The sequence below is a fragment of the Carcharhinus amblyrhynchos genome, chromosome 10 (genome assembly GCF_965287045.1).
Source record: "Carcharhinus amblyrhynchos chromosome 10, sCarAmb.v2.hapA, whole genome shotgun sequence".
Lineage (NCBI taxonomy): Eukaryota > Metazoa > Chordata > Chondrichthyes > Carcharhiniformes > Carcharhinidae > Carcharhinus > Carcharhinus amblyrhynchos.
In genome coordinates, this window is record NC_137333.1 from 28,866,385 (window position 1) to 28,880,396 (window position 14,012).

Genomic DNA, 14,012 nt, shown 5'->3' on the forward strand with positions numbered 1-14,012 from the left:
TATAAGATGATGAATGGGATGGATAGGATAGAGGTGGAAAGACTCTTCCCGCTCAAAAAAGACAATAGGACTAGGGGGCACAGCCTCAAGATAAAAGGGGGGCGGTTTAGAACGGAGTTGAGGAGGAACTTCTTCACTCAAAGGGTGGTGAATCTCTGGAATTCTCTGCCCGTTGAAGTGGTGGAGGCTGCCTCACTAAATATTTTTAAGACGCGGGTTGATGGGTTTTTGATAGGAGAGGGGATTAAGGGTTATGGGGAGAGGGCGGGAAAGTGGAACTGAGCAGCGACAGATCAGCCATGATCTTATTGAATGGCGGGGCAGGCTCGAAGGGCTGGATGGCCTACTCCTGCTCCTATTTCTTATGTTCTTATATTCTTATAATAACAGGACTCATTGATCGACTCATTGATCAACAGTTCCAACGTGCCACGGCGAAAAACTGCACCAACCTCCTCAGAAGACAAACAGGGGACATGGTTGACAGAGTACCCTTCGTCATCTAGTACTTCCCTGGAGCGGAGAAGCAACAACATCTTCTCTGGAGTCTTCAACGTATCATTGATGAAGACGAACATCTCGCCAAGGCCATCCCCAAATCCCCACTTCTTGCCTTCAAAGAACCGCACAACCTCAAACAGACCATTGTTCACAGCAAACTACCCAGCCTTCAGGAGAACAGTGACCACAATACCACACAACCCTGCCACAGAAACCTCTGCAAGACATGCTGGATCATCAACACGGATGACATCATCTCACGTGATAACACCATCCACCAGGTACATGATACATACTCCTGCAACTCGGCCAACGTTGTCTACCTGATACACTGCAGGAAAGGATGTCCTGAAGCATGGTACACTGGGGAGACCATGCAGAAGCTACGACAACAGATGAATTAACATTGCCCGACAATCACCAGATAAGACTGTTCCCTTCCTGTTGGCGAACACTTCAGTGGTCACGGGCATTCAGCTGCTGAACTTCAGGTAAGCATTCTCCAAGGTGGCCTTCACGACATACGACAGCGCAGAGTCGCTGAGCAGAGACTGATAGCCAAGTTCCGCACACATGAGGACAGCCTCAACCGGGATCTCGGGTTCATGTCACATTATCTGTAACCCCCACAACTTGCCTAGGCTTGCAAAATCTCATTAACTGTCCTGTCTGGAGACAATACACATCTCTTTAACCTGTGTTAACGCACTCTCCACTCACGTCGTCTGTACCTTTAAGATTTGATTACCTGTAAAGATTTGCATTCTAACCATTATTTTGCAAATTGAGTTTGTGTTTTTATTAGCCCTGTTTGTGAACAGAACTCCCACTTACCCGATGAAGGAGCAGCGCTCCGAAAGCTAGTGGATTTTGCTACCAAATAAACTGTTGCACTTTAACCTGCTGTTGTGAGACTTCTTACAGTGCTCTTGTCCAAGCCACTCACCATCCTGACTTGGCAATGTATTACTGTTCATTCACTGGAACCCCATACTAACAGCACTGTGGGTATACCTACCCTACATGGACTGCAGCAATTCAGCACCTGTCAAGGGCAGTTAGGGATGGGCAATGCATGCTCGCCTAGAAAGCAGAATCTACATTTGAATGAATAAAAGAAAAGCCTTCACACACGGCACACTTCTGCCTGATCTTGCAAGTTCTACTTAGCAGTAGGAACTTTAGGCTGTAAGAGATTATAGAGATACAGAGGGGCACAACAAAGAGAGAACTTTAAAACAAAAATGGGGAATGGGGGAAATTCTACAACTGTTCACACAGATGGGATTCTCTGGTTCCACTGTAGTGAACAGAGATTTGACTGAGCACTAACTTCTCCGTTCTCGCTTTCAGCAAATGGGGGGTGGGGAGGGCATGTGGATGGCTGAGGAACTCTGGCTAAGAATTTTAAAACTGAGGTGTTGCTATATTAGGAACAATCGTAAGTCAGGCAGTGAAGATTGATAGGATTTGGTTCAAGTTCAGATGTATAAAATCAGAAAGCACATAAACGGCCTTCCGACCCATCGAGTCCGCACCAACACATTAGAAAGACTTGAACTTCCACCTAATGGACTAGTTAATGACAAGCAGCATGGTTTTGTATGGGTAAGATCATGTCTCACCAACTTGATTTGAGTTTTTTGAAGAGGTGACAAAGATAATTGATGAGGGAAGCGCTGTGGATGTGTGTACATGAACTTTAGTAAGATGTTTGACAAGGGCCCACATGGCAGACTGGTGCAAAAACTAAATTCAAAGCATGGGAACAGGTCCTTCAGCCCAACTTGTCCATGCTGCCCTTTTTTAACCACCAAGCTAGCCCCAATTGCCTACATTTGGCCCAAATCCCTCTACCCATCTTACCCATGCAACTGTCTAAATGCTTTTTAAAAGCCAAAATTCTACCTGCCTCTATTACTACCTCTGGGAGCTCCTTCTAGACACTCACCACCCTGTGTGTGAAAAGACTGCTCCACTGGACCCTTTTGTATCTCTTCCCTCTCACTTTAAACCTATGCCCTTTAGTTTTAGACTCCCATGAATGTTTGAGAATCACATGGGATTAAGAGTGGGCTGGCTGGATGGATGCAGAACTGGCTTATGTGGAGTGATGTGGAGATGCCAGTGTTGGACTGGGGTAAACCTGACGGACTTTAACCTGATGTTGTGAGACTTCTTACTTAGTTATAGAAGACAGAGGGTAGTGGTAGAAGGGTGTCTTTCAGAATGGAGATCTGCAGCTAGGGGCATGCCGCATGGATCAATGCTGGGGTCTGTGTTGTTTGTAGTACATATAAATGATTTGGAGGAAAATGTGGGGTGTCTGATTAGTAAGTTTGCGGATAACACAAAGAATGGTGGAGTTGCTGACAGTGCCAGGATTGTCAGAGGATGCAACAAAATACAAAAAGATTGCAGACTTGGACCTGAAATGGCAGACAGAGTTTAATCCAGACAAATATGAGGTGATTAATTGTGGATGATCAAATTTAGATTTGAATTATTGTGTAAATGGCCAAATCATGGAATCCCTACAAATGTGAGGTAATACATTTTGGAAGGTCTAAATCAGATCGGGAATATATAGTAAATGGTAGAACCCTTAAGAGTATTGATAGGCAGAAGGGTCTGGGTGTTCAGGTACACAGGTCACTGAAAGTGGAAATGCAGGTGGAGAAGGTAGTCAAGAAGGCATACGGAATACTTGCTTTCATCGGCTGGGGCATTGAGTTTAAAAACTGGCAAGTCATGTTGCAGTATTATAGAACCTTAGTTAGACCGCACTTGGAACATAGAGTTCAATTCTGGTCGCCACACTACCAGAAGGATGTGGAGGCTTTGGAGAGGGTACAGAAAAGATTTACCAGGATGTTGCCTGGTAAGGAAGGCATTAGCTACGAGGAGAGGTTGAAGAAACTTGGTTTGTTCTCACTGGAACGACGGAGATTGAGGAGTGACCTGGTACAAGTCTACAAGATTATAAGAAGCATGGACAGATTGGATAGTCAGAAGCTTTTCCCCAGGGTGGAAGAGTCAATTACTAGGGTGCACAGATTTAAGATGTGAGGGGCAAGATTTAAAGGAGATGTACGAGGCAGATTTTTTATACAGAGGGTGGTGGGTGCCTGGAACTCATTGCCCGGGAAGGTAGTGGAAGCGGATATGATAGTGATGTTTAAGGGCTATCTTGACAAGTACATGAATAGGATGGAAATGGAGGGATGTGGTCCCCAGAAGGGTAGGGGGTTTTAATTAAGTCAACAGCACAGTCGGTGCAGGCTTGGAAGGCCGAAGGGCCTGTTCCTGTGCTGCAATTTTCTTTGTTCTTTATACAGTGCAGAAGGAGGCCATTTAGCCCATTGAGTCTGCACCAACAACAATACTACCCAGGCCCTATTTCCATAACTCCACGTATTTACCCTGCTAATCCACCTGGCACTAGGGTCAATTTAGCATGGCAATCAATCTAACCCGCACATCTTTGGACTGTGGGAGGAAAATGGAGCACCTGGAGGAAACCCATACAGACATGAGGGTAAAATGCAAACTCTGCACAGGCAGTGACCTGAGGCTGGAAATGAACCCAGGTCCCTGGGTCAGCAGTGCTAACCACTGTGGCACCATGCCAACCAGCCTTAGGAACATTAGCATATACTCAGATCTGGGCGTGCAGGTTCACTGTTCCCTAAGAGTGACACCATAGGTTGCCAAAGTGATCAAAAAAGCGTATGGCATTCTAGCCTTCATCAGCTGGGGCACTGAGTACAAGAATTGGAAAATCATGTTGCAGCTGTGTAAAATCTTGGTTCAGCCACATTTGGAGTATTGTGTGCAGTTCTGGTCATCACACTACCAGAAGGACATGGAAGCTTTGGAGAGAGTGCAAAGAAAGTTCACTAGGATGTTGCCTGGTCTCGAGGGTGTTGGTTATGAGGAGAGGTTGAATAAACTAGGATTGTTTTCACTTGAAAGACGGAGGCTGAGGGTAGACCTGATAGAGGTCTACAAAATCATGAGATGCAAGACAGGGTGGACAGTCAGAGGCTTTTTCCCAGGGTGGAAGTGTCAATTACAAAGGGGCACAAGTTTAAGGTGAGAAGGGGAAAGTTTAGGCAAGATGCGCAGGAAAAGTTTTTCACGCACAGAGTAGTGGGTGCCTGGAATGTACTGTCGGAACAAATGCTGAAAGCAGGCACATTAGCAACATTTAAGAGGCGCCTGGATGAGTACATGAATAGAGAGGGAATAAAGGGATATGGACCGAGTAAGGGCAGAAGGTTTTTCTTTAGTTTAGTTATGGCATCATGATCAGCACAGGTTTGCAGGGCCGACAGGCCTGTTCCTGTTCGGTAATTTCCTTGTCCTTTGTTCTAATCCCATCTGCCAGCACTTGGCCCATAGCCCTGAAAGTTATGATGTGCCAAGTGCTCATCCAGGTACTGTTTAAAGGATGTGAGGCAACCTGACTCGACCACCTTCCCAGGCTGTGCATTCCAGACCATCATCATCCTTTGGGTAAAGATGTTTTTCGTCACATTGCCCCAAACCTCCTGCCTGTCACTCTTGAATCTGTCTGCTCCTGATTGTGGGAGTGAGACATGTGAAAATTAACACCTGCAGACCATGTCTTTGTACTTGCTTAGGACCTGTTACATCTCGAACAAAATATTATCAACCCAAAGCATTAACTGTTTCTCTCTTCGTAAATACTAGAATTCTCTAGTCTTGCACATACCACTACCACTACCAGTGAATTGGTAAATTTGGCACTCAGCCAGAGAATCCAAGCTGCAGGTGAGGTCAGAGAATTCTGGCCACTGTTTTACCTGCTGTGCATTACTTGCATAGTCTATAATTGCAGCAACAAACTGGTGGTGAGACTAACAAAGATATTCACACAGTGATCTTTCCTCACTGTCATACTGCATTAAGGTTGCAAATGGAATAATTTACCAGATACGCGAGTAAAGAAAGGTTTACTTTTTTCAAAATGGCATTGTCTCTTTGTTGAGTACTGGTGTGCCTTTTATGTTATAGCATTCGATATTACAATAAATAAAATAGCAACATTCTTGGACAGTTGCAATTATAGAAAGATTTAAATATACATATAGTCAATATGTTTACAATTATTATAAAAAACCAGAATTACTAACTTTAACAACAAATTCCAGAACTTTTGCTCCTGATGCAAGTGCTTCTGCAGTTTCTTCATTGATCAGCTTGGTAATGAAGTTTCTTGCAATATTTCCATTCTGTGTCAGAAGTACAGCCCAAATAGCTTTTGCAATAGTTGTATTATCTTCTGTTACTTCAGTCTGAGGATTATGTATGATTCCTATTCGAATATTACTGCTTACTTTCTGAAACAAAAAGTGCAATTACTGTTCAAAAAGTGCAATTGCTGCACATTTTCATTAAGACTCTGAAATATATATTATGTTGCAAATAACATGGCATAACATAATTATATTACAAAAAAATTCTACATCTATTTCTTATTCATACCAACATCTTTTAAAACAATAATTAACAGATCACTATATGATTTATTGGAACCAGAAATGTGGTATAAAAGAATTATTTTATTAAACCTCCAACTCCTGCAATTAATATTTTTAGTCTTTGTTCGTGTTCTAAACTGGTACTTTCGTGTACTGACATTGGTAAGATACTTGAGAGTCACTTGACACCAGCACACAGGAATCAAAGATGAGTGCATTTATGGATCTGTTTTCCCAATTGTGGAGCACATCATTGGCAAGGGGCTCAGCAGAGTCCTGGGGGGGGGTGATCTCACCGTCTCGTCATGCTAGTCAATCATTGTGACAAGTTAGTAAGGTCGGGCAAGAAGCAGAAGAAATGGGTTTGGGCCTGGTTTCTCGCCTCACGACGATACCGGCCCTGTTTTATCGGCGTAATCAGCTTCGTACCTGACAAGGAAGCAAGGCTGATTCAAATAATTATGTTGTGATTTAAATGTAATTACTGGGTGCCAGAAGCAATGGTCTGGGTTCACTTGCTTTAATGACCTTGCTGGTGCAGGTCGCACCAACAGGGACCTGATGGAATGGCCTCGCTGGTGGGACTGGAGGCCACTCAAGTCCCTCAGGTGGTCAGCGGGCAGGGGTGGGCAGTGCGCTTTGTGCAGTGCCAGCCTGGAACCCTGGCATTGCAGAACCTGGGACCATGCCTCACCTCCAGGGCATTGCCACCGATGGTGATGCCCCTGACCCCCACCGTGATATGGACCCTGGTGCCAGTTTGCATGCAAAGAACAGGTAGCAATCAGACTTGTTTTGCATAGTGTGTCACATTGTAAGTCATCATCACTCTCCTGCCTGGACTAGAAATTTGCTTACACGACCAACCCAGGCCCACCTGGTGTAATGTTAAAGGGACTCATGGTGCAGGGGTTCGGGGAGGGGCTGGGGTTTGCTACTGGTACACCGCACGCCCCTTGATTGAAGAACGTAGTGGTGATGCAAGCCTCCTTCGCTAGTCTGGCCTGTTGGACCCTTGTCGCCGCCTGTCCTCCATCCCCCAGATCCTCTTTGGTATCCTCCTCCTTCTCGTCAATCGACACATCTTCCTGGGTCCCATCCTTCCCAGGGGTGTTCACCTGGTCGCCATCCTTCCACTCCAGGAAGTCTCGATGCTGCTGCACCAGATTGTGGAACACAAAGCAGACCACGATGATGCGGGAGACACTCAGGAGGCTGTACAGGAAGGCCCCATCAAAATGGTCCATGCAGCAGAACCGCATCTTTATAAGCCTGATAGTCGATGGCTGGGTGGCAGAGTGGACCTCATTGCATTGAGTCTAGAATCATAGAATCCTACAGTGCAGAAAGAGGCCCTTTGGCCCATCGAGTCTGCACTGAACACAATCCCACCCAGGCCCTACCCCCATATCCTTACATATTATACCCACTAATCCCTCTAACCTATGCATCCCAGGACATAAGGGGCAATTTCTTAGCACTGCCAATCAGCCTATCAGCTTACAGAATGTAGATTCACTCACATTATCTGCACCTTTAAGACTCGAATAGCAGGTTAGCTGTAAAGACTCGTATTCTAATCAGTATTCTGTAAACTGTCTGTGCCTTTATTTGCCCTCCTCTGATCTGAACTTTCCACTCACCTGATGAATGACCAGTGTTTCTGAAAGCTTGTGCGTTTACTATCAAATAAACTGGCTGGACTTTAACCTGGTGTTGTGAGACTCCTTACAGTAAGGAGTAAGTCAGTAAGGACAGAACATCTAGGATACTTCATCACATTTCATGAATAGAGTTTATTCACTACCCAGGCAAGATGCATGGTATTAATCTGATTTGGCAGTGACCTTTAAGGGAACCCATGAGAACATTCATTTAAACTCTGGGCTGGCATCTGAGGTCACTAGGCAACATGGGAAGTGAGGTCAGCCAAGTCAGGAGTTAGCTTCTGAATTCTATGGACAAATAAAATGTCATTATGCAAGAGAGTAGGATGCAGTTGGCTAAGATACAGGTATTATTGTTGATTTGTGTATATTGAAAATGATTGATTTTAAACTAATGAAATGTGGGAGTTATTGATTAGAAAACCTATAATTGATCTGTTTTGAATTGTATATATCAGATTTCATTGGAGAGGTCTGGCAGTTCTATCTCAGTACTATATTTGCAAGGTGGATCTACATCTTGGCAAGATGGATTTGAAACTGGCTTATTCATAGGACACAAAGGTAGAAGACTATTTGAGTGATTGGAAGCCGGTGTCAAGTGGTGCACCACAAGGTTCAGTGCTGGGTCCCTCATTGTTTGTTATATACATAAATAATATTGATGATAATGTGTGGGGGGTTGGGGGGGCAGGGGAATGATAAGTATAGACATAGAAACATTGAAGATAAAAACAGGAGAAGGCCATTTTGACCTTCGATCCTGCTCCGCCATTCATCATGATCATGACTGGTTGTTCAGTTCAACAGCCTAATCCTGTTTTCTCCCCATAACCTTTGATCCCATTCGCCCAAGTGCTGTATCCAGCCACCTCTTGAATGCATTCAATGTTTTGGCATCAACTATTTCTTGCGGTAATGAATTCCACAGGCTCCCCACTCTTTGGGTGAAAAAATGCCTCCTCACCTGTGTCCTAAATGGTCTCACCCTGAATCCTCAGACTGTGACTCCTACTTCTGGACTTCCCTACCATTGGGAATATCCTCCTTCCATCTACCCTGTCCAGTCATATTAGAATTTTATAAGTCTCTATGAGTTCCCCCCTCATTTATCTAAACGCTAGCGAAAACAATCCTAACCCAGTCAGTCTCTATTCATATCTCCGGAAACAGCCGGGTAAACCTTCGCGGCACTCTCTCGCGAGCATGATAATCTTTCCTCAGAAAAGGAAACTAAGATTGCATACAATATTCTAGGTGTGGCCTCACCAAGGCCCTGTATACTTGCAACAACACATCCTGCTCCTGTACATACCTGTAAAGATATGCGATTGACTTTGTAAAGATTTTCACGGGCTTTTTAACGGTATTTCTGCTTTAAAAGTTAGACAGGAAGTGGGCCGCGGGGCTTTGTGGGAAGGGATTTTTTACCGCGCAAAGTATAAAAGGAGGGTTGCAGTGGACAGCGGGCAGCATCGGGAGTGGGCAGTGGAGTGAGAGGGAAGCAGAATGAGCTGTAAGGGCTTTGGATCACAGGGCTTGGCAGAAAAGGGCATGGCAAGTCTAAATGCTTAACTGTGTTTAGAAATCACTAGGAGACTGTGATGGAGGGGCATGTGATGTGCTGTTTCTGTATGATGTGGGAGCTGGTGGACCCCAAGGTACTTCCCAGTGACCACGTCCGCAGTAAGTGCTGGTTACTTGAAGAGCTCCAGCTCAAAGTAGACGAGCTAAACTCCGAGCTTCAGACACTGAGGCTCATCAGGGAGGGGGAGTGTAACCTGGATAATGGGTTACAAGAGAAAGTCACACCCCCTAGACTGGCTAACTCTGAGGGTCAGGAACAAGAGGGTGTTGCTGAGGGGAGGAAGGGTGAGAGGAAGGAGGGGGGAGTGGGGAGGAAGGGTGAGAGGAAGGAGGGGGGAGTGGGGAGGAAGGAGGGGGGGACCAAAAGGCCTCAGCCCCTGGATCTGCACAACAGGTTTGAGGTTCTTGCTCCCAGTGTAGACAAGAACAAGGACTGCAAGGTTGATGAGCAAACTGCTCACAGTACAGTGGTGCAGACACAGGACAAAGAGGAAGAAGTAAAGAGGAATGTAGTCGTAATTGGGGATAGTGTAGTTAGGGGCATAGACACTGTCCTTTGTGACAAGGATAAAGAATACTGAAGGGTGTGTTGTCTGCCTGGTGCTCGGGTCCAGGATGTCTCATCTGGGCTGCAGAGGAACCTGGAGTGGGAGGGTGAGAATCCGGTTGTCGTGGTTCATGTGGGTGCCAACGACTTAGGCAAAATAGGAACTAAGGATCTGCAGAGGGAGTATGCAAAGCTGGGAATCAAATTAAAAAGCAGAACCAACAAGGTGGTTGTCTCTGGATTACTACCTGAACCACATGCAGATAGGCGCAGGGTAAATAGGATTAAGGAGATGAATGGGTGGCTCAGGGATTGGTGTGGGAGGAATAGGTTTGAATTTATGGGGCATTGGCACCAGTATTGGGGCAGATGGGACCTGTTCAGATGGGACGGTCTTCGTCTGAATCGTGCTGGGACCAGAGTCCTGGCGAATCGTATAACTAGGACTGTAGATAGGGCTTTAAACTAATCAGGGGGTGGGGGGCGGGGTGCAGGGGTGGGAGAAATTACAAAATCTAAAGTAAAGGAGAGGGTACGGGCGTGGGAAAATGTTGAGGATGTTCCAATAAAAAAGGACTAGGGGGCGTGAGAGAGGTTAGTAGCATTTCTACAAATAAGGTCCAGATAAAGGCTGGTATAAAGACACTTTACCTGAATGCATGAAGCATTCGGAACAAAGTGAACAAGCTGATGGCGCAGATCAGCACAAATGGATATGATCTAGTGGCCATTACGGAAACGTGGTTGCAGGGTGACAGGGACTGGGAGCTGAATGTCCAGGGGTATCAGGTGTTTAGGAAGGATAGACGGGAGGAAAAAGGGGGTGGGGTAGCTCTGTTAATAAAGGATATCAGGGTGGTAGTAAGAGAAGATTATAGGCTCCAAAGAGCAAAATGTAGAATCGTTGTGGGTGGAGATGAGGAATAGTAAGGGGAGAAAGACGCTGGTGGGTGTGATCTATAGGCCCCCAAATAATAACTCTGAGGTGGGGCAGGCTATAAACAAGCAAATAATTGATGCGTGCAGAAATGGAATGGCGACAATTATGAGGGATTTTAATCTACATATTGATTGGATGACCCAAGTCGGATGTGGTGGGCTTGAGGAAGAGTTCTTGGAATGCTGTCGGGATAGTTTCCTTGAACAGTATGTGACGGAACCTACGAGGGAGCGAGCTATCTTAGATCTGGTGTTGTGTAACGAGGCAGGCAGAATTAGGGATCTTCTTGTGAGGGATCCTCTTGGGACGAGTGATCATTGTATGGTTGAATTTTTAATGCAGATGGAGGATGAGAAAGTAGGGTCCCGAACATGTGTCCTCTGTTTGAACAGAGGGAAGTATGATAGGATGAGAGCGGAATTGGCGAATGTAGATTGGGGGCACAGATTGGTTGGTAGGACGGCTGAGGAACAGTGGAGGATTTTGAATGAGATCTTTTTCGGTACTCAGCAGAAATATATTCCGATGGTAAAGAAGGGATGTAGGAGAAGGGATAACCAGCCGTTAATTCAAAGCTGATGCATTCAGAGTGGCTAAAAGTAGTGGGCAATTAGAAGATTGGGAAGAATTTAAAAATCAACCAAGAATGACTAAGAAGGTGATAAAGAAAGGAAGGATAGACTATGAAGCTAAACTAGCACTAAATATAAAAAAGGACAGTAAAAGTTTTTACAAATATATAAAGAAAAGGCTGGCTAGAGTGAATGTTGGACCCTTAGAGGATGAGAGGGGGGATTTAGCGGTGGGAGATAAGGGAATGGCTGAGGCTTTAAGTAAGTTTTTTGCCTCAGCCTTCATGGAGGAGGACACAAATAGTTTGCCGGATCTTGAAGGTGGTAGGAGTTGAGGTACCTTATGGTAGGAGTTGAGGGCCTGAATGCGATTACTGACACTGGAGAGGTAGTGCTTGATAGACTAATGGGACTGAAGGTGGACAAGTCCCCAGGACCGGATGGAATGCATCCCAGGGTTCTGAAAGAAATGGCAGAACTGATAGTATTTACCAAAATTCGCTGGATTCCGGGGAAGTGCCGGAAGATTGAAAAACGGCTAATGTTATGCTGCTGTTTAAAAAAGGTAGCAGACAAAAGGCAGGGAATTATAGGCCGGTTAGTTTAATGCCTGTAGCTGGAAAAATGCTTGAATCCGTCATCAAAAAAGAAATAGCGAGGCACCTAGAAAAGAATGGTTTGATCGAGCAGATGCAGCACGGATTCGTTAAGGGGAAGTCGTGTTTGACGAATTTATTGGATTTCTACGAGGATATGACTAGTGCGGTAGAAAGAGGGGAACCGGTGGATGTGATGAGATTTCCAAAAGGCGTTTGATAAGGTACCTCAGAAAGTTTGCTACAGAAGGTTAGGGTGCACGGAGTTGGGGGTAAGGTGTTAACGTGGATAGAGGATTGGTTGTCTAACAGGAAGCAGAGAGTTGGTATCAATGGGTGCTATTCTGGTTGGCGGTTGGTGACTAATGGAGTGCCGCAGGGATCGGTGCTGGGGCCTCAGCTATTTACCATTTATATAGATGATCTGGAGGAGGGGGCTGAGTGTAGGGTGATGAAATTTGCTGATGACATGAAGATGAGTGGAAAAACAAATTGCGTGGAGGGTGTGGAAAGTCTGCAGAGGGATCTGGATAGGCTGAGCGAGTGGGTGAGGACCTGGCAGATGGAGCATAATGTTAGCAAGTGTGAGGTTGTCCATTTTGGCAGAAATAATAGTAGGAGGGATTATTATTTAAAAGGCGAAAAGCTGTAGCATGCTATGGTGCAGAGGGACCTGGGGGTCCTTGTGCATAAGTCGCAAAAACCCAGTCTGCAGGTGCAGCAGGTGATCAAGAAGGCGAATGGGATGCTGGCCTTTATAGCGAGGGGGATAGAATATAAAAGCAGGGAGGTCTTGCTGCAACTGTACAGGGCACTGGTGAGGCCGCAGCTGGAGTACTGTGTGCAGTTTTGGTCGCCGCACTTGCACAAGGATATATTGGCCTTGGAGGGAGTGCAGAGGAGGTTCACTAGGCTGATACCAGAGATGAGGGGGTTGGAGTATGAAGAGAGACTAAATAGACTGGGTCTGTACTCGTTGGAGTTTAGAAGGATAAGGGGGGAATCTTATAGAGACATATAAGATAATGAAGGGGATGGATAGGGTAGAGGTAGAGAGATTCTTCCTGCTAGAAAGGATAGCAGGACTAGAGGGCATAGCCTCAAGATAAGGGGGGGGTGCAGTTCAGATCAGAGTTGAGGAGGAACTTCTTCACTCAAAGGGTGGTGAATCTCTGGAATTCTCTGCCCGTTGAAGTGGTGGAGGCTACCTCGCTAAATATATTTAAGTCACGGGTTTCTGATAGGCAAGGGAATTAAGGGTTATGGGGAGAAAGCGGGAAAGTGGAACTGATCCACTTCAGATCAGCCATAATCTTATTGAATGGCGGGGCAGGCTCGAAGGGCTAGATGGCCTACTCCTGCTCCTATTTCTTATGTTCTTATGTACTCAAAACCTCTCGCAATGAAGGCAAACAAACCATTTGCCTTCTTTATCGTCTGTTGCACCTGCATGCTTACCTTCAATAACGGGTGCACAAGAACAACCAAGTTCCACTGCACACTCCCTCTCCCAATTTACAGCCATTCAGGTAGTAATCTGCCTTCTTGTTTTTACTTCCAAAGTGAATAACCTCACATTTATTCAAATTACACTGCATCTGCCATTCATTTGCCCACTCACCCAACCTGTCTAGATCATTCTGAAGGATCTCTGCATCCTCATCACAGTTCACCCCCTCATCCAACCTGGTATCATCTGTAAACTTTGAGATGTTACATTTTGTTCCCTCATCCAAATCATTAATATATATTGTGAATAGCTGGGGTCCCAATACTAATCCCTGTGGTACCCCGGTACTTACTGCCTGCCAATTTGAAAAGCACCCATTAATTCCTACTCTGTTATCTCTCTGCCAACCAGTTTTCTGTCCATTTCAATACACCTCACCCAATCCTATGCGCTATAATCTTGCATGATAATCTCTTGTGTGGGACTTTGTCAAACGCTTTCTGAGAGTCCAAATATACCACACTAACTGCTCCCCCTTGTCAACTCTACTAGTTACATCTTCAAGCATGATTTCCACTTCTTAAATCCATGGTGACTCTGTCTGATCCTGCCACTGCTTTCTAAATGCTCTGATATAAAGTCCTT

The 14,012-nt window shown here is 45.3% G+C and overlaps 1 protein-coding gene across 2 annotated transcripts in view; it reads right to left on the bottom strand.

Annotated features, from left to right (window-relative positions):
• uggt2 (UDP-glucose glycoprotein glucosyltransferase 2) overlaps positions 1–14,012 on the bottom strand; it is a 373,478-nt gene that overhangs the window by 145,358 nt on the left and 214,108 nt on the right. For both annotated transcript variants that reach the window (XM_080198156.1, XM_080198157.1), the window contains exon 22: positions 5,661–5,867. In XM_080198156.1, the coding sequence (XP_080054282.1) occupies positions 5,661–5,867 (207 nt within the window). The remainder of the gene's footprint in view (positions 1–5,660; positions 5,868–14,012) is intronic.